This window comes from Erpetoichthys calabaricus, chromosome 4 (assembly GCF_900747795.2).
Source record: "Erpetoichthys calabaricus chromosome 4, fErpCal1.3, whole genome shotgun sequence".
Lineage (NCBI taxonomy): Eukaryota > Metazoa > Chordata > Cladistia > Polypteriformes > Polypteridae > Erpetoichthys > Erpetoichthys calabaricus.
The window spans coordinates 228216828-228242184 of record NC_041397.2 but is presented as its reverse complement, the minus strand read 5'-3'; the positions used below and the strand labels follow the sequence as shown (position 1 = coordinate 228242184).

At 36.7% G+C, this 25357-nt stretch overlaps 1 protein-coding gene across 3 annotated transcripts in view; it reads left to right on the top strand.

Moving 5' to 3' along the window:
* Positions 1-25357, top strand: part of LOC114651221 (cytoplasmic dynein 2 heavy chain 1) — a 462099-nt gene that overhangs the window by 259756 nt on the left and 176986 nt on the right. For all 3 annotated transcript variants that reach the window (XM_051926883.1, XM_051926882.1, XM_051926881.1), the window contains 4 exons: positions 403-453; positions 556-633; positions 5780-5911; positions 6615-6687. In XM_051926883.1, the coding sequence (XP_051782843.1) occupies positions 403-453; positions 556-633; positions 5780-5911; positions 6615-6687 (334 nt within the window). The remainder of the gene's footprint in view (positions 1-402; positions 454-555; positions 634-5779; positions 5912-6614; positions 6688-25357) is intronic.

Genomic DNA, 25357 nt, shown 5'->3' with positions numbered 1-25357 from the left:
TGAAGCAGAAAAAGCAATTTTATGATCATTCTTCCTTTCATCTAACATAAAGTAATGAAAGTGAAAAGATGCTGGCAATGTGATAAAGTCAAAGTACTATTTGTATAACAATAGCCCAAAGTGAAGCAGGTTGACAAGCACCTTTGTATGAGGTTTTCTCAATGTATTCAGAGTGACTGAAATATAATGAATAAACAAATTTTATGGTTGTAAAGTATATCATTGATTTACGTAACATAAGACTAAAATAATGAAATGCATACAAATTAAATTAAGTATTGACTATAAGCAAATAATATATAGTCTTACTTGTACAGAACCCAGTGATTGCTTGACATTTATTTATAGCACTAAAAAACGTTTTGTAATATGTTTTTACTTTTTCTCCCTCATTATCTCTAGGAATGGGATGCATTAACTGGACTGATAGTTGGTGATATGATAAGAAAAATGGTATGTTTTTGTTGTAAAAAAATGTTACATTTCAATTTGAAGGTGGATTATCCAGTGTATTAAATTAAAGACCTTAATTAATTGTCTGTTTTTTGCTTCAAGGATTCTCAAAAGTCTCAGAAAGATCAAATCCCATCATGGATTGACCAAGAAAGAAAAGCTGCAGTGAGTTTATTCAAGGTATAATACATACTGCTTTTTGAAGCAATTTATGATACATTTAAAAGTAGTAAGTATAGAGGTGTTAAGACATTTTTTCACTCGCTGGTAATGCTGAAGCAAAAATGTACCTGATTTTTAGCATGACTGGTAACCAGAGGTGGGGAATAATAAATAAATATTTTTGTCCCGATATATTATGGATACATTGTGAACAAGAATGGAGATTTATTAAGTGATTGATTGTTGCTTTTTTTGTACTGTGAATTGATATTGGGATCTGTAAAGCAGCTCTAATGCTTATTGTGCAGTATTTTTGGAAAAGTAGACGCAGTGTATTCCTGTATCAAATTCTCTATACTGAAGTTGAGCATTTTGTTTGACCATGTCACATTTAAGACAGATATTAATATGCATCATGCCACGCTCAGGGATTCAGGGTCATATTAAAATGAAGTACATCACAAGTTAAAATTGTCTTTCTAACTCCAGTTGACAGGAGTATGTCAGAGGCTTCTGCTCTAAAAGTACAAGTAAAGCTCTGCCTCCGCTTAAAATGTCATAAAAAATTGTGTGAAATATGTACTGTTGTATTTACATTACTATTACAAAGAGTGTGCTAGAATGTGTTTAGTTCATTCACAATCAGCAATAATTTATTGCTGGTCATCTAACGTGATTTTTTTTCTCATTCATTCCCATGGCAACATAATCCATTAAAACCCATTGAAGTGCAGCTTCAAAGGACTTCAGAATATGGTTTGTTTTAATTTCAGCAAAGCTAGATGTTTATTTTACAAATGCTTCAAAATGTCATTTCCAGGGTAGCTCAGTGTCTTTGGCAGTAAATGGGGCAGTGGGCTGGCAGAATGATGCTTGGAAGAACTGTCAAAGTAGGTGGACCTCTTTTTGATTGACAGTGTATTGGCATTGGAGCATTTCAAGTTCAGTTCCATTACAATTTTTACCAAGTCATTTCCTACTGTAAATAAAAACATAAATATAGCTTCCTTGAGTTTGCCCCTTGTTTCAGTTTAGAAAATTTGTTTGGTAATTTCAAACTAGATCGTGGAGAGTGGTGCAGGAACTAGCCAGCCAGTGGTAAGCTGTATAATTTCTGGGTGTTTTTTTTTTAAAGACATGGAGTTGGATAGTGCAATGCCTCAGCTATACAAGCTATTGTCTTTAGTGGCAACAATTGGAGCTACATCAGTAGGTGTAGAGAGGCGCTTCTCCTGCATAAGATGAGCCAGGTTTTATACCCGCAATACAATGGGCCAAAACCATTTATTCAGCCTTAATCTACTGACCATTGAGAGGAAACTGGTCAAGTCTTTGGTAAAGACTCCAAGTTGATATTTCAGAGTCACACTCCATTTTCTACAAAAAGAAAGGAGGGCAGAATTTACATATAAATAACATGATGCAATAATTGACTGATTTTATGAGGTAGGCCTAAAATGTACTTCCCCTGTTTGAAAGACCACCAGCCGCCACTGAGTACATGTAGGCTGATTTATAACAAATTTTCTATTCACACACTAATGTGATCAAAGAAATTCAAGAATCAAGAAACCTTACTTTAAATTGCTCATCATATTCAGCTGCTGTGTTCACAAGTTCCTGCTGATGCTTTGCTTGCTCTCAGACTACTGTAACTGGCTAAAGTGCATCTCCATGTGAAGTGTAAATGTGGCTTGGGGTGAAGGAAATCTACATGAGCAAAAGAAAAGAAGTCAGAAACACATGACAGATCCCCACCTCCATGGTCATTTAACTTAAACCTTGAATTCTTTTCAGTTCTGAAATACCGATTAAATCTGTTTTGCTTGTGTTTAAAATTTTAATGTTTTTTTGAAAATAGCATTTTAATGGTTTACATATATCCTGAACATTAAACACACATTTTTATATTTTTAAGCAATAAATATGAAAGCCACTTAATTGATATCAATACTACAATCATATTATACAACAGTAACAATATTTATTTCTGTGCCACATAGGCTTATTAACTAATTTTCCAATGCTCTTGTCGCAAATGTTCAAGTGTTAAGCAATAGAAAATGGGCATTTAACCCTTTGAAATCAGAGTGCTATACTCCATTACACACAGATGTTGCCTCATGCTGTCACAGAGAGTAATCTCATATATATTTGATGGTAACCATTAACCGATATGTACTCTGGCCTCCTAACTGGTGTACTGAAATTTGTTAAAATAATCCTCACTATTAGCCCTAAAACTGGATGGGGTGAAAATTCTTGTTCATGCCTAAATCTTATCTTTACTAACATGAGGACCCACTCGTGAAAATTTTAATTAAATTGTGTATAGTTAGCTAAAGGTGCATGACATTTTAACAGACATATTACACCTCAGAACAACCCTGAAGGTCAAAATGATATTTTTGAATGAGAAAGTAATTGGTGGGGTCTAAATTAGGTTTTAAAACTAATGTAAAAATACAATATTAATCCAGCAGCAGGAGACCACATGGGGTACCACTCTTGTCAGTTAAGTACAGACAACTGAGGCTACAATTAACACAGGCTCACCAAAATCAGAAAATAGAATATTGGAAAAACATTGTCTAGGCCAATAAGTCTCAATTTTTGCTGCAACATTTGGATGGTAGGGTTAGAATTTGGCATCAACAACAGGAAAGCATCCATCCTGCTTTGTATCAATGGTTCAGGCTGGTGGTGGAGATGTAATGGTGTGGTGAGTATTTTCTTGGCACATTTTGGGCCCCTTAGTACCAATTGAGTATCATTTAAATACCAAAGCCTGCCTGAGTATTGCTGCTGACCATGTCCATCCTTTTATGACCTAAGTGTACCCATATTCTGATGGCTACTTCCAGCAAGATAACACGCCACGTCGCAAAGCTCAGGTCATCACAGACTGGTTTCTTGAATATGAAAAAGTGTTCACTGTACTCAAATGGCTTCCACAGTCACCACATCTCAATCCAGTAGAGAACCTTTGGCATGTGGTGGAACAGGAGATTCACATCATGAATCTGCAGCAACTGCGTGATGCTATCAAGTCAATATGGATCAAAACCCCTGAGGAATGTTTCCAGTACCTAGGCCCAATCCAAGACAAACAAAAAAAGAAGAGAGACATGAGCAAAAACAACAAAACAAAAAAACTCCTCCAAGTTTTTAATACAGGTGGAATCCTGTAATAACAAAACTCACAGGACCATACAAATATTTCAGAAACTTTGTTATAACAAATATGGAAAAATATGTATAGTATTGTGACCTGGGCCACTGGCAGTTCACCATGTTTAATGGCAGCAGTGCAAGGACAGCTCTATAGCTATTGTACTTTGTCTGATAAACAGTACACCAAGGGCAAAGTAATTGGTTGTCCTGTGCAGGATCAGGATTACCGCGCGTACCGTGTTTATCTCACAATATTTTTTAATGCTGGGCTTTGATCTGCTCCTCCTCACACTCTCCTGATCTGTCTTCTCCAGACTTTGCCTGCCATAGCAATGATTCCAAGGCACTGGTGTTCTTCTAATCTGAAGAAAGGAGCTAAAGCAGGTCATCACCCGTCTCACAGCTCCTAACAGCTCCTATTCTGAATGAAGTCTTCACACTGTACCTGTCTTCTCTGTATAGTAATAAAGTACCTGTATTTTCCTTGAAAACCTGGACTCAGCTTCCTGTCTCTCATGCAACTCTATAATCCAGTCTTAAACTGCAAAAAAAAATTATTTGAAAATGAAATATTAGATGTAATTTTTTAATACAAATACAAGTATGAAAATACAGAATGAACATGAGATGTTAGATGTAACCATTTTTAATAGAAATGCAGGTATGAAAATACATAATGAAAACGAGTCATTGGGTGAAGATGAAAGGTGAAGATTCCAAATTCTGGAAACAACTTTTTCCATTATTGTTAATTTTTCTTTCATTGTAAACTGATGCCGTTTCTCACTTTTTTTTTTTGTTCATCTCAAGGAAAACATTGAAAAGTGCTATGAAACTTGAACAGGTACATTATCTGTTCATGACACAACTACCCACGCAGATGCTCAGTGGAGCACTGACTCCAAATTAGGCTATGTGTATAATTTTGCGACTGCCCAAGACCGGAAATTTCACAACAGACTCTTCTTCCTTTGAGACAACCTGTTGCAGGGTTCCTGGGACTTGACATGCAAAGTGTAGCACTAAGTATTTTTTGCATCGCGTTATTATCTTCAGTGGCCATTTTTGGTTAAAAAAACATTTCTTATACTGAGATTTCAATTTCGTTAAAATTAGATTTGTTTAACATGATATTCAATGAACGTTTGACCGGGGCAACAAAAAGTATTCGTTATTCTGAAACTTTTGTTACCTCGGTTTTCGCTCTAATGGGATTTAACCTTTATAACACAACTATTAATAGCATAATAGAGTCAATCACAGATTCTTGAATTCTAGCTATGTTTTTTAAAAAAAAGTTTTGGCCGTATTTACCAAAACAGAATTAGATTTTTTATAATTTAAAATAATATAGAATGTCACTTACCCAGTCATTTATAAAAGGCTGGTTGGGATTCTTCCAGTTAAGCAAGATAAGTCTATGTACTAGTAACGTGTCATAGCATATTTTATTGGACATTACGATCAGTTTCTCCCTATGCACTTTAATCCCATCTGGCAGTACACCAAATATCTCCGATAATGGATTATGAGTGATTGTTAAACCAAGGCTGTCTGAAATGTATGTGCATTCCCAAAACATATTGTCTAGTAATGCTGGATGCAAACTCTTGCAGGTTGGGTCTTGCCCTGGGTGCATTTTGGACAGTTTTAAATAAGATAAATGTGATTGATGAAAGAGTTTTAGTTGTATTATGGAGTGCTTGGTGCAAGTAGAACTAGAGGATATTCTGTATATGACTGAGATTTACCCAGATATAAACTTAAACACTATCATTGTTTACATTATGTATCATAACTGAGTGTCTATACTGTTACTTTGGAAATTGCCGAGATCCTTGGCATTCATGTCACTTCACTGACATGTCCACCTTTCTGTGGAGACAAGGTGGACAGACTATATAAAAGCTGCTTCAACTCAGTATAATTTAAAAAAAATTTAAATATTATTTTTGTAAGCATATCTATCATCATGTTTTCTTTCTTTCAGAACACATTTCCTTCCTTATATCAGAGTTTATGTCTTGATGATGCAGCACTCTGGCAACATTTTTCTCAGAGTTCTACATGTGAACAAGACTTCCCAGCTTCTATTTCTAAGAAAATTACATTGTTTCAGCAGGTAATTCTTTATTATTACATACTGGCAGTGAATAAAAAGCTAAAGATAAATGGCATGTTGCAATATGTGGCCAATGAAATTTGGGCATTTTTTCTCTGCACTCCTTTTCCTTTCTTATTTTACAATCTTACTGTATCATATCAGTCTCCTACCTATCTTTTATGGAACTGTCATTGACCTACCATCCAAAAAGCATACATGATTTAGGGAAATTCCTTGTTGAAAAATCCTACAGAATGCCACCTGTTTTTAACAGCATACTCTTGTCTGAGGTTGTATTGATGAAAACACAAGATAACTAGTATTAGCTCTTTCTCTCGTTTCTAAATCTACTTTCACTCTCTCAGTCTCTGAGGTTGTCCATCTTTTCTGCCTACTAATTTGTTGAACTATCAGACAATATATTTGTGGCCATGGATATAATTTTTTTGAGACCCAAACAGATGTTCTTTGGCATATTAAAAAACAAAACTTCAGAAGTCCTTTGCAATTCTGTATGAGGATTTTAGCCTACATGTGTGACCCCTCATTATACGGGTGTTAGTAATTGGCATTTAATTATTTTATAACACGTGTTCTTTATAATATTATGTTGATTATATTAATCTCTACGGACATATAGAGATGAGGTTTCCAGATTGTTTTGTTTTTTATTTTTGGAATTTTCTTTGCAAAATAACTGTTTTTTCTGTTCTTTTTTAAGGTCTTGGTGGTTCAAACAATCAGACCAGATAGACTTCAAAGTTCCATGGCTTTCTTTGCATCACATAGCCTAGGTGAGAGTTTTTTTTCTGTTTGATAGCAACTGTTTCAGTAGTAAGTATGGTGAATATCAAAATAAGCTGTAAAAATAACTGTAACTTGCAGTCTTGGAGGAATGTAAGGAAACATTTTTTAAGTTCGTACTTCAAATTCAAAAGTCATACTTTAAAATGTGCTTGACTATCTTCACTCTGAAGTGTCAGTGAGTAGTTTCACTTGTTACTCAAGTTAAGATATTACATTGAACTGCACATAAAAATTACCAAGATGTTCCCTTCCTGACAAATGTCTGATGTCCAGGGTCTCTAATGCAGTAGCAAGGATATGTGACACCAAACAACCAAATTAAGGTCGTCCTCAAAAAATTACGCTCCATAACCCCACACTGCAGGACAGATCTTCATAATTTGTGCCCAAACCTAGCCAGAGCAGTGAGAAAACAGTGAATACAGATCTGTAGATACCCTGAAAAGAGAGTGAACAACTTTCCAGATCATCCAAGATTGCTATTGATTTTATTATGCTGATAGCAAATGGCCACGTGACGTCCCTGAATCAATGCAAAGCATACTTTTAGTGTTTGCACTAGAAGAAAAAATGTTTATCTCTAATGGTGTAAATTAGAAAACTTTTAGCAGTAAATTAGTATCTCTGCCAAAATTTGCACTGTGACAAAGAGCAGCCAAATAATGCCTTTTGTTTCTTTCTTCAATATTTATTTTTTAAATTAAAATGACTGATAATTTATATATGCAAATGTATTTGTAATGAAAAACTTGTTATTATAAGTGCTCTCTGTATTCCATCAGTTATCAACGTGTGATCACAATAAAATTGTTGTCAGCTTGTATACAGGTTGAATACATGATTATTGTGGGATGAAATTGAAAAATATCCAAAAAACAAGTTTGCTGCTGAATTAGGTCATTCAATAATGAATATTAAAATATTTCACATTCAAAATATGCTTTGTCTATCTATCTATCTATCTATCTATCTATCTATCTATCTATCTATCTATCTATCTATCTATCTATCTTACTGCAAAAAAATGAAACTTAAGCAAGTGAAAAGGTTTTATATCAAGCTGTTAAGTCTTGTTTTCCTTATTTTAAGATTTATTAACTTATCAAGAAATGTGCATTTAAGATTATTTTACCTCATTTTAAGAAATCTTGCCAAGTAAATTTTGCTTTCTCCATTGGCAGATTTTTTTTGATATATAACAGTAAAACATTTATTTTATTTATCAAAAAAAAAAATCTGAATTGATAAGTCAATACATCTTACAGTAAGGAAAACACGATTTAATGGCTTGATATAAAATCCTTTCATTTTCCATTTCCATTTTTTGCATGATTACATGATTTAATTAATTTTAAGTGAATTCTTATTGCAGTCTTTAAAAAAAGTTTACTAATACTGAATTTTATTATATAATTTATTGTTCAGTAGGTCATATAAATTAGGTACAGATGTATTTATTTTTGTCATTTTTGAAACTGATGTTTGAAATGTTTAACCAGAATTTGTAAATATACATGTCAGTTTAAAAATATAAAAAAAAAGGTGAATGAGATATCCGGTGTTGAAATTTAAAGCATTTTTTCTATCAGCAGGAGCAATAAGGAAGTCTGTTTGCAATAGACACTTGTGGCAAAGAATGATTTTACTTTTGGAAAAAAATTGAATGACTGCTAACCTGATTTTAGTTGACACAAAAACAGTTGCTTTCAAATTCTTTAAAGTATATGTAGGGAAAGAAACAAATGAGTGATGTAGGGGGTCTAGCTCTTCACGTTGAAACATCATTTAATGTCAAATCTGTCAAATTTAAGACATTAGAGCTGTTGTTGCCAGAACTCAAGGGCATGGAGAAGCTGTGATTTTGAACTTGCTAGATCTGAAATACCAAACCGGGTGTTGCTAGGTTTGTATAAGTCAGATGCCAACTCTTTTGTCATGTTCTGGGGCATTTTAATCTATATGTAAACTGATCGTCACATGCAGTACTTCATATTTGTGAAATGGTTAACGCTGTCGTCAAGCAGTTGTGACAACCTGCATTCAGTTTTCACAAGCAACTCTTTGTGGTATTTGCATATTCTCTGTGTGTCTGCTTTGGTTTTACTCTGGGCACTCACACGTCCCAAAAGATGTGCCTATTTGGTTAAATTGTGATCCTGCTTTAACCCTGTGTGAGTGTGAATACGCATGTGTACAGGTGTAGGCCCCATGAAGCAAAGCTATTATAGTTTTGCCTTTTTATACTAGTTTTTATTTCTATATTATTTCTGATCTTACTTAAAATATCAGTTTAGTTTTATTTTTTTCTTCATATTGCATTTTACTGTAATATATTGTATTAGTTTAAGTTTTACTTTTAGTAAATATGGCATTGTTAAAAAGATAATAAGTTTAGTTCTGTATCATAATTAAACTGAACATTAAATTTAATAGTTCTGAATATAATATTTGTTTTCTTTGCTCAGAAATAGGTCATAAGCGAATTGTAATCACTCTGTGAGTGGATTTTAAAGTGTTAAGTATTTTTACACCTAATCTTTACAATTCTCAGTGCATCCTGTTCCAGAACAGTGTCACTTTTAATATTATATTCATAAACTTGTAAGACTTTTGTCATTTTGTACCATTTGTGTTGACCTCTAAAACCACCATAGTTGAGAAAGTTTCTTTACATAATTGTGAACCTTCGTGCTTGAAAAGTTATTAAAAATCAGAAAATAGATTCTACTGTGTTCTGACAGGTATCATCATGAAAGCCAGGTGTGGACTTGGTGGAGAGTGATGATAGAAGGCCCTTGGGCTTGAATCATTGTTTGGGCTTCACCTAACTGTACTAGAACTGCAGAAAAACTAATATGTAGTGTCAAGTCTTAAGGGTAGCTGAAACATGAATAACCACTACACAAGAACAGCAAGCAGTCAATGATCAGAGAGTAAGAGCATGCAGTACAGTAGGTGTATGAACAGACACAAAACAATAGAAACAGCATCTGAGATTATGAGTATGGGAAATATATACATTTGTGTGCCAACTTATTGCTCCATTTGTCAGTTTGGCTGTATGTCATTCAAAAAGTGTACAGGACATTGCACCTGAGGCTGTGGTGGGTCTGGTGTGGGTCAACGGTATGTATACTGCCACTATGGTAAGGCACAAACTGATCTTCAAGTCTCGGTGGCCAGACATATTTTCCACGTAAGGGAAGGCAGTGCAGGCTGAATGCATAAAAATTATCCACATGGAGCAATGCCATTTAAAACAAACCTTAAAGTGCCCTCCAAGACTCAAAAAAACATATAAGATCCTATGACATAGTGTATAATAATGACAAAAGATTTATTACTTTTTACAAGGTGTTTCGGTGTTCATGATGGAAGAAAAATAAGTGATCCATCTGCATAGATCGGAAACAAAAATGTCTTGTGTGGCACGGTCAGTCAGTGCCCCAAAGATTTCAACTTTGTGAATCAAACTCTACTAGTTTGTTTTCCGTTTGTTGGTTGGCTGCCTCTGAAGCTCTACCATCAATTTTCACACTCATAGAAGCAGTGAATAATTCTGTGGCTGCAAGCATTTGGTAAACAAAAGGCATATAGCCTTTGTGGCAAGTAAAGGCTGTTTTTTTTTATTTCTAAACATTATTATCCTATTGTTTTCCTATGGCCCTCAACCATAAGTATAAATGGCCTCAACTCAGTTGACTATAAATCATATGTACAGTCCCCTCCACAATTATTGCCACCCCTGAGAATAGTTGAGTAAAAGAGAACATTAAAATAATCTAGACAAGAACAGGCCAAACAGCCCAACAAAGCTCGCCAGTCCAATTCACTTTATTCTTGTAAAATATCATCATGTCAAGTATTGAAGGTCCCTAAAGTCCTACTGTCTACCACACACTACTGTACTTTGTAGCTTTTTCCAAGTGTCTATGGTTCTCTGTATAAAGATAAACTTTCTAATGTTTATGTAGTACTAGGGTGTTGTACCGTGTTAGCCATTATGAATGTAGAGAAAAGCCAAGCAAAATGACACCTTTTATTGGCTAACTAGAAAGATTACGTGAAATTTACCCTTAACAAGTTTCCAACTGTGTCCCCATGCTCATGATTAATTCATTTTAAAATAACACACTTGATCCATTGCACTAATTCCCTTCATGATTTTAAACACTTCAATCATGTCTCCTCTTAATCTTCTTTTGCTTAAACTGAAAAGGCTCAGCTCTTTTAATCTTTCTTCATAATTCATCCCCAGTAGCCCTGGAATCAGCCTTTTCTGGACTTTCTGTAGTGTTGCTATGTCCTTTTTGTAGCCTGAAGACCAAAACTGTACACAGTATTCAAGATGATGTCTTACCAGTGTGTTATTAAGCTTAAGCATAACCTTCTTGGACTTGTACTCTACACATCATGCTATATAAGCTAGCATTCTGTTTGTCTTCTTAATTGCTTCTGAACATTGTTTGGAAGTTAAAAGTGTAGAGTCCACTACACCTAAGGTGTGCTTTTGATTTCCAGACCTCCCATTGTATATTCTAACCTAACATTTTTACTTCCTACATGTAATACTTTACATTTACTGACATTAAATTTCGTCTGCCACAAATCTTCCCAAGCCTGTATGCTGTAATGATTCAACTAATTCCAGATTATTTGTCAGTTCACCAATTTTGGTATCATCTGCAAACCAGACTTAACCAGCTTGTTATTTATATTCCAATCCAAATTATTATATGTAATTAAAAATAGCAGCAGCCCTAGCACCGACCCCTGTATGTCACACTCTTAACCTCACCCAATTCTGATACGGTTCCATGCACCATAACCCTCTGCTTCATGTGTCTGAGCCATTTCTGCACCCATCTACAAACATCACCCTGAAGTTCTACTTCTTTTAGTTTGATGCCCAACCTCTCATGTGGCATCTTATCAAATGCATTCTGAAAGTCAAGATAAATAATATCATATGCTTCTCTTTAATAATATCCTTTTGTTACTTCCTCATAGAATTCCAGCATGTTGGTAAAACATAACCTCTTTCTTCTGAACCATTGATGACTGTTTAGTAAAACTCTTGTTCTTACCATGTGTTGCTCAATCTTATCTTTAATAATTCCTTCCATTAATTTTCCTGTGATGCATGTTAAGCTTACTGGCCTGTAGTTGCTTGGGTCTGCCCAGTCACCCCTTTTATATGGCTGGATAATATTTGCCATTTTTCAGTCCTTTGGAATTTTCCCAGTGTACAGTGATTTCCTAAAAATATGCTTCAAGGACTTATATATTTACACACTTACCTCCTTAAGAACTCAAGGGTAAATATTATCTGGTGCTAGAGATTTGTTTGATTTCAGTCTATTTAATCTAAGCAGTAATACTCCCTCCACAATTTCTAAATCCCTCACTACCTCCTTAGTAGTCCCATTTAATGTTGGTAGGTTATCTACTTCCTCAAATGTGTACACCTCAGAAAAATGCAAGTTTAGAACATCCACTATGTCAATGTTTATATTTTTTTAATTCCCCTTTACTCTTCCTGATGCACTTCACCTACTCCTTGACTGTTCTTTTACTACTAAAATAGTCCCTTTGGGTTGTCTTTCACCTTATCTGCTGTATTCCTCTCTAACTGTCTTTTAGCCTCCCTAATATCCTTCTTAATGGTTGCCCTCATGTTCTTATATGCCCTACAATTCACATTGGAGTTATTATTCTTATATGCCTTATACAGCTGTTTTTTCCATTTTAACTCTTTATTAACCTTCTGTAGAAGTATTTTAGTTTTGTCCTAATTCTAAGTTTAGGTATGTAACTGTTCTGCATTACATGTAAATGTTTTGTAAACCTGTTCCACTGCTGTTCGACTGTCTCTATACTTAAAAGCTTATCCTAGTCTGTCTTCCTTAGACTTTGACGCATCTGTTCAAAATTTGCCTTACCAAAGTTAAACTTAACAATTTTAGTCTTTGCATCTGCACTCTTACAAAACACTGAGAACTCTATTATATTATTGTAACTTGACCCTAGTGGTTCAATTACCTCTACACCCTAAATTCTATCTTGATTATTACAAAATACTAAATCTAGACAGGTGTCCACCCACATTTGTACTTTAACATACTATGTTAAAAACCAGTCACAGAATACTTCTCAAAACTCCTGCTCTTGTGTTTCGCTGTTTGCAAGGTTATCCCAGTTAATACTGGAGTAGTTAAAGTCCACCATGACTATAATAACCCTCTGTAAACTTGCCTTTTTAATATTAGTAAAAAGATGTGTGTTGTAATCACTGTCTACATTGGGCGGTCTATAACACATTCCTAAAATAAGGCCTCTTTCCCAAACGCTTTCCAGGTGAAGCCACATGCCCTCTCTAAAATGGGGCTCATCCTCCAATTGATGAGGACTTGTGTTTAAATTATGTTTGACATAAACTGCAACCCCCACCTCCTTTTCTGTTCAATCCATCTTCCCAAAAAAATGTGTATCGCTCCATTGTCTACTCTTTGTTATTTAGCCAGGTTTATATTACTACTATCATATCGTAATTATGCTCCTCTACATACAGCACCAACTTACTTGTTTTATTTTTGATATTTCTAGCATTAAGGCAAGCTATTTTTAATGTGTCAATAGTTTTACTTTTACATATAAACATTGGGTTAGACTTTACATTACTGTGCATTTTTATTTTTTACAATATTTTTTGTTTCTTCTTGTACATTTCTAAACCTGGCCTGTCCTATACTCCCTGCTCCCTATTCCCTAGTTTTCGCAATCCTCAATAAATCTACTTATATGCCTTCCCAACACACTTGATTCACCTGCGGTTCAGCTGTAACCTGTTGCATTGGAACAAGCTCCATCTGTACCAAAAGGAGTCCCAGTACCCCATAAACGTATACCCTTCTGCCCTACACCAAGATTTGAGCCACATGTTAAGCCTTATATTCTCCTCAGTCTTACCTGGACTGGCTCATGGCAGTTGGAGAAGACTGCCTTGTCAGTTCTGCTCCTCGGCCTGGTACTTAACTCTTTAAATTTGGATTGTATAACTGATGGACTACCCTTGTGTATGTCATTTGTTCCAACATGGACAATGACAACTGGATCCTTCCACTCTCTGAGCGAGAGCCTATTCACCGTTTCAGGGCCCACCTGTGTACCTGGAAGGTAACACGCCATGCAAGATTCTCTGTCTCTGGAACAAACCTGTACTTCAATCCGTCTAATGGTTGAGTTCCCAACTATCACTACCTCTCTCTTTCTGAGAACATGGTTTTGAGGTGGCACAGTGAGCTCCTCATTCCTGCCACTTCAGAATCTTTAGAGACACCATCCAGCTCTGTAAGGACATGAAAACGGTTTGACACTTCCACTTCTGGGGCTGATGCCCCTGAACAGTGTGCACCCTTTAAATTATGCCTTATGACCATGACCCACCTATCTCTACCTGTCTGGTCTGTAATCTCCTCCCGTGCCACATTAGGGGTGCACACTATCTCTGTAAAGGATATCCTGGGCCAGGTCCACCAATTACTGTATGTACAATAACTCGGGCCAGCCAACTCCTAAAGTTCAGTGACCCGGAGCCCAAGGTGCTGGATCAATTAACATCTAATGCAGATGTAGCCCTTGTAGAAGACTGGCTCCTCCAAGCTGTCATCTAAAAAAGTCCAACATCCAACAGAACTTGCATTGTACTGGTCTCATCATTAAAATTTGAGTTAGGATTACTAAAACTGCCTTAACTTTTCTTTTTATTAAAATAAAATGTTTTAACTTAAATGGTAAAAACAAATAACTCAAAAAATTAGATTGAAGAACTGCCTTGTTATTTTACACCTTCTGGCCCCTTTAGCTCTTTTAATATTCTTTCCTTGACTGCCTGCTGTACGTCCTTCTATGAGGTTAACTGTACTCTTCTCTATCTGCTCTCTTAACTTTGCACTCCTCTTATTTCTTACTTAAAAACTCTCCACTCGCACCATTTGTTCTCCTTCATATTAATGAACTCTCACGCTGTTGCCCTCTTAACTGCTGTACTTTCCTGACCACTAAGAACTGTTCAATGTAGAAACACCTGCTTAGTGAATATCTCCTGCTAGTTAATTTGTTACTGTCTTGTCTTTTCCTACAACCGCTTGTGCCTGATCGGCGTCTTACGAGGGCCACCTGCCTATGTACTGCTGAAACTTCCCCTTTACTGCTTTGAAGTCAGCTGTACCCTTTTTTCCCCCACTAAGTAATCACTGTTTCTGTTACTTAGTAATTATTAGTCACTACGATACCAGTTATTTAGTTACATTTGCTGCTTACTTCCCTGCCTCACCAACACTAGTTCAAATACAAATAACAAGAACAAGTATAAGTAACAAGTAACTTTTTGAAACATGCCCCCAAACACCGAGCTGCTTTTGCTCCTGTGCGGGTGAAAATATAACCAAAAAACCCTTCTAAAGAGAAAAAATTCGGATGTGAGCATCAGTAGTCTTTGCACCCTAGGAACCAAGTTACCCGAACTATTGTATAACTTTTCAGTAATTATTTACCACTCTGATGCTGATATTTTTTATCATAAAATAGGCCATTATGATAGCAATTGAGGAGAATAATTTATAATTAATTGCAGAATTACGATATTTGAGGGTTCCTTTATTGTACCTCTTTCTCTTGCATGATTTGGCTCAAAAACTAATCAGCACATCATCATCTCATAACAGGCTTAAGTTTCCAGTTTTGCATTTTTCTGCCCAGCCATTTTAGCACTAGACCATCTTCAGGAAACTGTGACACACACCCATCATCGCGATATCAATGTTTTCGGTATCAGGGGACTGTAAAATATTGAGATCCATTGAAAACCTGAGATTGAAATTTTTGATGAATCTGAAGCTTTCGCTCCCCACCCCATAGACAAATAGGTTATGGTGGGAAAACAAAAAAAAGCTTTAAAAATTCCATCACCACTCCTTAGCAGCAAGCAAAATACAATTTTATAAGAGCAAAATGTATTTTTTAATTAACTCTCACACCACAGAAAAAAACACAACTCTCAGCTGCTTCTCTCTTGTTTGCAAAGATGATGTCAGCACATCAGTACATCTCCAACAATTGATTGATATACAAGTTTTTTTTTATTTAAAAAATCATCTTTTGAGGAATTACCTTAATCTCACACTGAAAAAAGAGAGAAATGCAACCTTTAACTAAAGTAAATTTATTCTGACAAAAAATAATCTTTCATCAAGAAATAATTATTTTGAACAAAACCACATATGCCATGGTTATTGGCACCCCTAGAAATTCTTATGAACAAAGTATAACTGAAGCATTTTGTATATCTTACTTTTTTACAAATTGATTATACTGTGTAGAAACGTTTATAGTATGTAAAAACTTCCATTCCTGTTTAACTGGGGTATAAATCTGAGGTGTTAGAGGTCAAATTTCCTTATTTATTTGTCAACATGTGAAAGATAAGAGAACACACAGTTCAAATAAGGCAAAAGTGTTTTGACCTTCATAATTCATGGAATGGTTAATAAAATAGCTGCTTGCCTGAAAATGCTCATATCTACAGTTAGGGAAGTAATTAAAAAAGGTTAATATCAATAAGAACTGTTACCAACTTGTCTCGAAGAGGACCCAAGTTTATTATACCACTACACACAGTGAGTTGGATGGTAAAAAAAATTGCCAGAGATGTCTGTTGGAGGAATACAGAAAAAGTGGCATCTTGGGGTCAGCAAGTCACTAAAACTACCATCAGATGCTACCTCCATTCCAACAAATTATTTAGAAGGTGTGCCAAACCAATAAAGACAAAATATTTTTTCATATACTTTTGATTAATTTGGGAGCTGCTTCAACCCCATTTAGCCTGTGGTTAAGTCCGGTTTTCACAAAAACTGAAAATATTTTTGGTACTTTATTGTTTTGTTTGAGATGGCCTTTTTAGCCCATTAATAATTTCATACTTTTTCAGAGTTTCACATTGGATTTTGTTAAATCTTACCTCAGGTGTGAAATAAAAACACATGAATGAGATTTTCACAGTCGTCCGGTTTTACCCCTAATATTAAACATGCAAAAAAACATGTTAAACACAATTAGGTTCTCAGTGCTGAAGACAGTTCCATGTTATTTAACCATCAAGAAAAGGAAAAATTCCCATAATACTCAGCTTCTCCTATTATTTTTTTCTATAAAGATTTGTTAACCCTGCGGTGGGCTGGCGCCCTGCCCAGGGTTTGTTTCCTGCCTTGCGCCCTGTGTTGGCTGGGATTGGCTCCAGCAGACCCCCGTGACCCTGTAGTTAGGATATAGCGGGTTGGATAATGGATGGATGGATTTGTTAACCCTTTTTCTTTGCTTAAATAACTTATTGCACCTGGGGCATGTATCATACTTCAGGTGGAAAATGAACTCTTGCCTGTCCGGGTGGAACTGTTCCCTATGCATGCAAACGTGAAATGCTTTTAGTTTTCACTTTGTCACATAAAGGGTCCATTTACATAATGAAATGCTGTCCAAGTCGTGTTCTGACACTTAAAGTTGCCCAGGTGTCATGTTTGAATGTGACAATCACACAATTCTTTATTTAATTAACAGGGAGTGCTTTGTCCTTCCACTCTTCTTTTCTCCTCTTGTATCTACACATGCTTTGACCATGTGAAACATCAACCAAGCATGATTTTCCTAAAGTGCTTCTTGTCCTCTGTACAGTTAGTGTAGGGACAAACTATTGTTATATATACACACACACCAGTAATGGCGCACTACACAATAACGTGCAGTGAATACACTTGACTTGAGCATTCATAATTTTCATACTCTATTCTCTGTATGTTTAGCATTCGTTTGCTCAGAGGTTGACACGCTTGCTGCGTCCTGAGCAGTTCTTCTTTTCTCTACCCTAACAGTCCGCTTCTTCTCTCCTTTCGTCTACATCTTTTTGCATTAAAACTGATTAAGTCAGTGTTTGTGTTACAATTGCTTAGTTCATTTTCTTTAATTTTTCACTTAAGCTTGCACTTAAGTCTTCAATCTGCCTCAAGAATGATGTAAGATATGAAGAGGTAGGGGAAGTGATGGCGAAGGTGGTAGGGATGATAACGGCGCCCGTACACGTGGGCCGCACGGCCGCCCTGCTGGCCACTGCCGAGAGTTGATTCTACAATAAAATAAAATAAAAAGAGAAATAACCTTGGAGGTCAATCATCACCTCAAAAGCTGATAGTAGATGTCACGTAGTATATGTTTACCAAATATCAGGTCAATAGGTCAAACAGTTTGCGAGCTACACGTGATCTAAAATCCTGGACAGACAAACGAACAGCCATGGTAGCGTATTATATATAAAGATATATATATATATGGGCATATAATGCACTACTTTGTTATGAATCATTCATTAACTTTAAAATTGTTTACTAATCACTCATATGTTTTTCAGATATACCTTTTTTAATTGGCTAAATATATTATTATTAGAATTGGCAATAAACTGAAAATTACAATAGGAAACTTAGTAAATGCATTCAGACATTTTTAAAATACATGAAAACTCTTAGTTACCTTAGTTTATATAAAAAATAAAAAGTCGTGACATTACATGCTTGACAGAGCAAAAAAAAAGTAAAAATATAAGCAAACAATATCTGCTGTGTGCCTAGAAATTATTTATTTTTACATTCACACAAGCTGCATTAGGCTAGCTATGCTTTTTGGGGGTAGGGCAGTAGGGATGCATTATCATAATTCCGAGCTGATGGGCCATTAGTTTGAGCAAAGGGATTCTATGGTGGTTAAAGCACTGAAAAAATGCATGGCGGTATTAGCGATAAGTACTCCATCCTTTGAATCTTTCTAAACCAGATCACCTAGACCTAGACCCAGCTGCACAGCCAGAAAGAAAAATAGGCAGGAAACTTGTCCATATTTCTCTTGCACCAGAGACTCTTGTACTGATGATTATGATAAGGACAATGACATATTCTTTATCACAACAGCTGCTTGAATGTTCCAATTTATTGCAACATCAAAAACTAATTATTCCCAAGGTTTGCATGTTTTGTCTTTAGCTGCCACTTTCATTATGTGTGGGGATGTTGTTTGGGCTACAATTAGTTTCAGAACCAAAGAATCTATTTTTCAAGACCATGTGCCTCTGGCAAAATACAGCATGAATGGAGCTGTTACTGATTTTTTTGTTTTAATGTTACTTGTTACTTGTGCAGTGGATATGATCTTTTCATGTTGTCTCTTTAAACCTGGCCATAAATAGCATTGAGATTATTATTTAAAAAACAAGGGAAATGTGGCATACAGGAGAGCATAAATCTTTCTGATCAAGGTTGTTTAAACTTAATTGCGTAATTACATATACATGTTATACATACATACATTATTATAAAACAAAGGATTTCCTTTAGCTTCACCTAAAACATGGTGTAGTTTGAATCATGTGATGTGTTTTCTACTTTAAATTTCTACTTTTCCTAATAACTTTCCATAGTCTATAGGATTGGTACAGTTTTCACATTCACTCCTGGCACGCTAAAAAGGTCCCTATAGTCAGTCTCTCACTGGTGAAACCCCCTCACATCTTACATTGATTGGATAATGATATTGTGCTCCTTGCATATGCTGATGGGCATACAGTAAACAGGAATCATGGGTAAATGTTTCAAATTATTAATTTTGTAATCATTATAGGTTGTTCAGCTTATTTCAGGGACCTATATTTTTCTGTATTAATGGTTTATGGGGCCACATGGTAAAGTTATGATTCTGCTGTCCCCATCACCATAAGTTGTCTGTTAGGCTGCAAGTTAGATAGAGAGCTACCAGGTTGAAAATTTGTTATGACACAAAAAAATCCATCTTTAACTGCTTTCTGAAAAGGATGTAGCCTTAGTAGCCTGTAGGAACATACAGAGTCAAAGGCAACCAGTGTAGACTTTCCAACTACTTTTTACCATCATAGCTTTCCTCTAGATTTACTTTGGGATTGGAAGGGGATGGTTAGGGTGTTGGGGATATTGCTTTACAATATTTCAATGTGTCTTCCTGAAGTAATCAAATGATATTGATTACTTCAGGAAGAAGTGAGAGGGAGAGTCCCTATTGAAATACACAGTTAGGCCCATAAATATTTGGACAGAGACAACTTTTTTCTAATTTTGGTTCTGTACATTACCACAATGAATTTTAAATGAAACAACTCAGATGCAGTTGAAGTGCAGACGTCCAGGTCTTTTTGCGTTACTGAGTTCACCAGTGCTTGCTTTCTTTCTCAGGATGCACCAAACTGTAGATTTTGCCACTCGTAATATTGTAGTAATTTCTTGGATGGGTTTTTTCTATTTTCACAGCTTAAAGATGGCTTCTTTCACCTGCATGGAGAGCTCCTTTAACCGCATGTTGTCTGTTCACAGCAAAATATTCCACATTCAAGCACCACACCTCAAATCAACTCCAGGCCTTTTATCTGCTTAATTGATAATGACGTAACAATGGACTTGCCCACACCTGCCCATGAAATAGCCTTTGAGTCAATTGTCCAACTACTTTTGAGCCCCTGAAATGAAGGGATTGTGTTAAAAAAATGCTTTAGTTGCCTCACATTTTTATGCAATCGTTTTGTTCACCCCACTGAATTAAAGCTGAAAGTCTGCACTTCAACTGCATCTGAGTTGTTTCATTTAAAATTCATTGTGGTAATGTACAGAACCAAAATTAGAAAAAAGTTGTCTCTGTCCAAATATTTATGGACCTAACTGTATGCTCCAAGGTATAATTAACAGTATGGGGTGGTTGCTAATTTAGTCATAAAAGACTGTGAATCGGTTATTTAAAAAAAAATACATTTTAAGTACTTAAATGAACACCATAAAGTTATTATTAAATTTAACATTTATAATTATTTTTTCTTGGCCAATATTACTTCTTGTGGTATAAGGGAGACAAACTGAAATGGCCTGTTGTGTTTTTTTTCGTTCAAACTAAGAAGCATCATAAAACGTTGACAATAAAGTACACACAAAGTAGTGAGACATATACAGATTAGGTGGAATTCAAAATGACCGCAAGTCGATTGAATCTATTCTTAGCCACTGCTTTTATGGGTTTTTTTAAAGTATGTTATCTTTGCCTTTAACAAGGTAATTTTTTTTTCAACAGTATTTTACCATTAATTTGCATAATTAAAAATACAGTAAATAACTAGAAATGGATGACATTAGCCTGTACATGTACTAATCTCTTGGATTCTAGTCAGAAATTCTGATACTCAAACTGGAATTGAACAAGAAAACTCTGCCAGATATTCATCATGGGGTATCATGAGGTGGGGGTTTGGCAGCAGTATGCAATTCCAGTCTGAATATGAAATCTGTGCATATCAATAATTTGTCATCTTCTGAATGTCTTTCTTTGTACTATGTTTTAAATGAATCTCTACTTTTAAATTGTATTTTTTCCCGCTGTCCATTTAACAGATAACAACCGAAAGAAGAAGAAGTCCATTTAACAGACACTTACATTTTTAGAAGAAATTCTAGCTTTTTTAAAACTATACAATTTATTTTTGTATAAACCAAAATCACACAAGAATACCGCAATGGGCTTTAACAGGCCCTGCCTCTTGACAACCCCCAGCCTTGACTCTCTGAGAAGAGAAGGAAAAACTCCTAGTAGGGAAAAAATGGAAGAAACCTTGGGAAAGGCAGTTCAAAGAGAGACCCTTTCCAAGTAGGTTGGGCGTGCAATTGGGTGTCAGAAAGAAGGGGGTAAATGCAATACAATACACAGAACAGAACACAAGTAATCCTCAATACAATATAATAGTGAAATAAAAATATTACAAGTACAGAGCATCTTTGATGATTTGATCTGGAATATTATCTTAATGTTGATGATGAAGGAATAGCTTACTGTTTATTTAAAATTAAAGTAAAATGTTTTGTGTAGATTCACATTCAAAGTACTTCTTATTTATATAATAGCTGCTTAAAGTAAAAGCAGCTTTAAAACAGAACCCTTAATGATGGGGCTCCTATGGGATTTAAATAGTGTCTCTTTCGTGAATTTTTGAATCCTGCCTCTGCTGTCTTGAATTAGGAGTGATATTTGATCCTGGTCTCTCCTTTAGAGCATGTATCAGTAATATGTTAAAAATGTAATTTTCTAGAAAATACAATAATGTATTGCTTCATATTTAGAAGCTTTACTGGCTGATATTCCATTAGTCTTTTTCAGTAATTTCAAATAGTCCAGAATACTGCATTTAAAATTTTTTTGTTTTTTTAAAATGTATCCCTTCCCATGACCATGCCGCTTTGTCTTCCCATTAAAAATGCCCATGCATTTTTATTCATGTGCTCCATGACATGTATGTAGGATATTTTCCTCTGTAGCACCTTAAATCTGGACCCGCGGCGTAGCATACGCCGCATAATTATGTATTGATGGGTGAACACTTCCTGAACGACACAGTTGTCCAAATGGGGTGGGTTTGTGGATACCACTGTGAGTGAATGAAAAGATAGACCTCTGGAGAGAGCAAAATATAATTGTCCGTGAGTGAACGCAGGACCGTCTGTGACGAAGAAGGCCACGCTGGTGAAAGTTACTTCGTCGGTAGGGATAAGTGTCAGTACTTGTAGATTAAGGTGTAGCGAGTCTTCGTTGTTGACGCTTAATATAGCTTGCGTACTGAGATGTTCCGGAGTCACAGTTGAGAAACACTTTGTTAATGTCTTTTAAGCACAGGGGAAAAAATGAACATGTGAAACATCCGTATAATGTAATAAGCCACCAAGAAAAGTAACATTTCAACAATGCTATCTACGACCCGATCTCTGTAAACAGAAGTGATAAGAAAATCGAGCCCGGTGTATTCTTTACCTGCCTTGTGGCGCTGTAGTAGTGCTGCTGCTTTGCAGTAAGGAGACTGTGGAAGATTGTGGTTTCGCTTCCCGGTTCCTCCCTGTGTGGATAGCGCTTTGAATACTGAGAACACTGCTATATCAATGTAACGAAGTATTAACAGGAAATTGCCTTCGTGTAATAGTAAAAGGTAAATTATCCGCGACAAACAAACTGTTTTACACGCTGCATACCAACCCGCAGCGTAGTATACTCCGCATAATCACGCCGCTTTTTAAATGTGTTTTAAGCAGAGGGAAAAAAATGAACATTTGCAAAATCCGTAACGCTGCTTTCAGTAAGTACAATGCACACGCATGTAATTTGTCGGCCACTTTTTGTCAGCCATCTTTTCTGGTTTGGGCTGCTTTTGCATTGTTACCGCTTGTGCATATTAAATCTTGAAATCCTTCGGGTAACTTATTAACTAACTAACACCCACCCACCCACACACACAGCTTGTGTGAAAAAATACACCCGTACTTTCATAATTTTGTTGCAGCCTATAGTGGAGTCAGGCACAGAGAAGGTCAGCTGCTGAGAGAGTGTCTCGACTGTTGCAGGGCCTGCATCGGTGAAGCAGGTGAGATGCTAATGAAACAGGCACAGGGCTTATTGGTTTTTAAAGACTGCTTCCTTCATTGTGTTTTAACCTCAGTTTTAAAGGATTGTTTTAAGGATCCCATGGGATACCCCTTGCAAACTGTTTTAGACACTGCATTCAGCTATTCACATCCGCGACAAACATGCCTGTTCTTACATGGTCCTGCCGCATCCACCCTCGTTCTCAAAGCATACATACCGCCTGGTCATGTGCCCACTCGCAAGAGCAACTCACGGAGACCCGCCCACCAACTCTAAGACCATGGCGTGTAAAACAGTTTGCGATGGTGGTGCGTGCGTCATAACCGAAAAGAATAATGAAAAGTCAACGTGGCTCAGAGGTGCATGTGGACTCCTAGCACAAACGAAAGTGACTTACGGGGTGGTCGGTGAGTTGTTTCGTCCGGGCACATGAGCAGGCAGTGGGAATGCCTAGAGAGCGAGGGTGAACGCGGGCCGGGGAATAAGGAGTGTTGGTGGGCGGGGAAACGTTTTCCGTGTTCCTGCAGGACCATCTAAGAAGACACATGTTTGTCGCGGATGCGGTGGACGCGGGCCGGGGAATAAAGAGTGTTGGTGCGCGGGGAAATGTTTTCCGTGTTCCTGCAGTACCTTCTAAGAGACGCATGTTTGTTGCGGATGCGAATTGCTGTATGTAGCGTGTAACACAGTTTGCGATGTTGCACGCGGACTTGCGTCGTAACCGAAAAGTCAACGTGGCTCAGAGCTGCATGTGGACTGTAGCACAGACAAACAGAAATGACGACGTGTTTTCCGAGGCGTCGCGTCCGAGTTGGTGGGCGTGGCTGTGCGAGTTTTCGTCGTATCCAATGGTCTTAGAGTGGGTGGGCGTGGCTCCTTCCTGCGTGCTTTCATAGGTGTCTTGCCCGCTCTGGCGGCGGCTTAGAGAATCTATATATGACTCCTTCCTGCGTGCTTTCATGGGTGTCTTGCCCGCTCTGGCGGCGGCTTAGAGAATTATATATATAGACACTTATTTAAAGATATCTTGTGTACAGTAATATGCAAGTGTTCTTCTCACATATAAGAAGGTTTTGATTTTTGTCAATATCGAAGACCTCTGGTGATATATGCAAAGATGGTTACATTCATTTTTGTGACAGGTAAATTGTAATTCAGTATTATGTGGTGTATCAAGCAAGAGAGAAAATGGATGCGCCTGATTGAAGCTTTAAAAGTTGATGCATTTTCCTTTGATCAGTTTTTCATATTGCCCAACAATGGACATTTTAATACTTTAATTTTGATTTCTTAAATGTAAAAATGCCAATGAAAAACAGTTATTAACTGACTTACCAATCATTAGACATTTATTAAAATAAAAACTGAAGATGACACACTGTTATGAGCTGTGCACTTTACGCAGGCAAAAAAAAGTAGATGATGATACAGTGCAAGAAATAGGAAGTGGTTTTGTAATTCCTTTCAAAATTTGAAAAACCTCAATCGTATCACCACTTAATCTCTGTTTGTTTAAAATGAAAATATTAATCTCGTTCAATCTTTCTTCATAACTCATACAGTACCTCTTTGCCCCAGCATTATCCTAGTTGCCTCCCCTCTTGCCTTTCTCTAGTGCACCTATGTCTTTTTTTAATATAGAGCCCAAAATTGAACACAGTACTCCAGATGGGATCTCACCAATGCATTATATAGTTTAGTCATAACCTTCTGTGACTTCCATCCATCCATCCATTTTCCAACCCGCTGAATCCGAACACAGGGTCACGGGGGTCTGCTGGAGCCAATCCCAGCCAACACAGGGCACAAGGCAGGAACCAATCCCGGGCAGGGTGCCAACCCACCACAGTACACACACATACACACCCACACACCAAGCACACTCTAGGGCCAATTTAGAATTGCCAATCCACCTAACCTGCATGTCTTTGGACTGTGGGAGGAAACCGGAGCACCTGGAGGAAACCCACGCAGACACGGGGAGAACATGTAAACTCCACGCAGGGAGGACCCGGGAAGCGAGCCCAGGTCTCCCAACTGCGAGGCAGCAGCGCTACCCACTGCGCCACCGTGCTGGCCCTTCTGTGACTTGTACTCTACAAATTGTGCTATATAACCTAACTTATTGTTACCCTT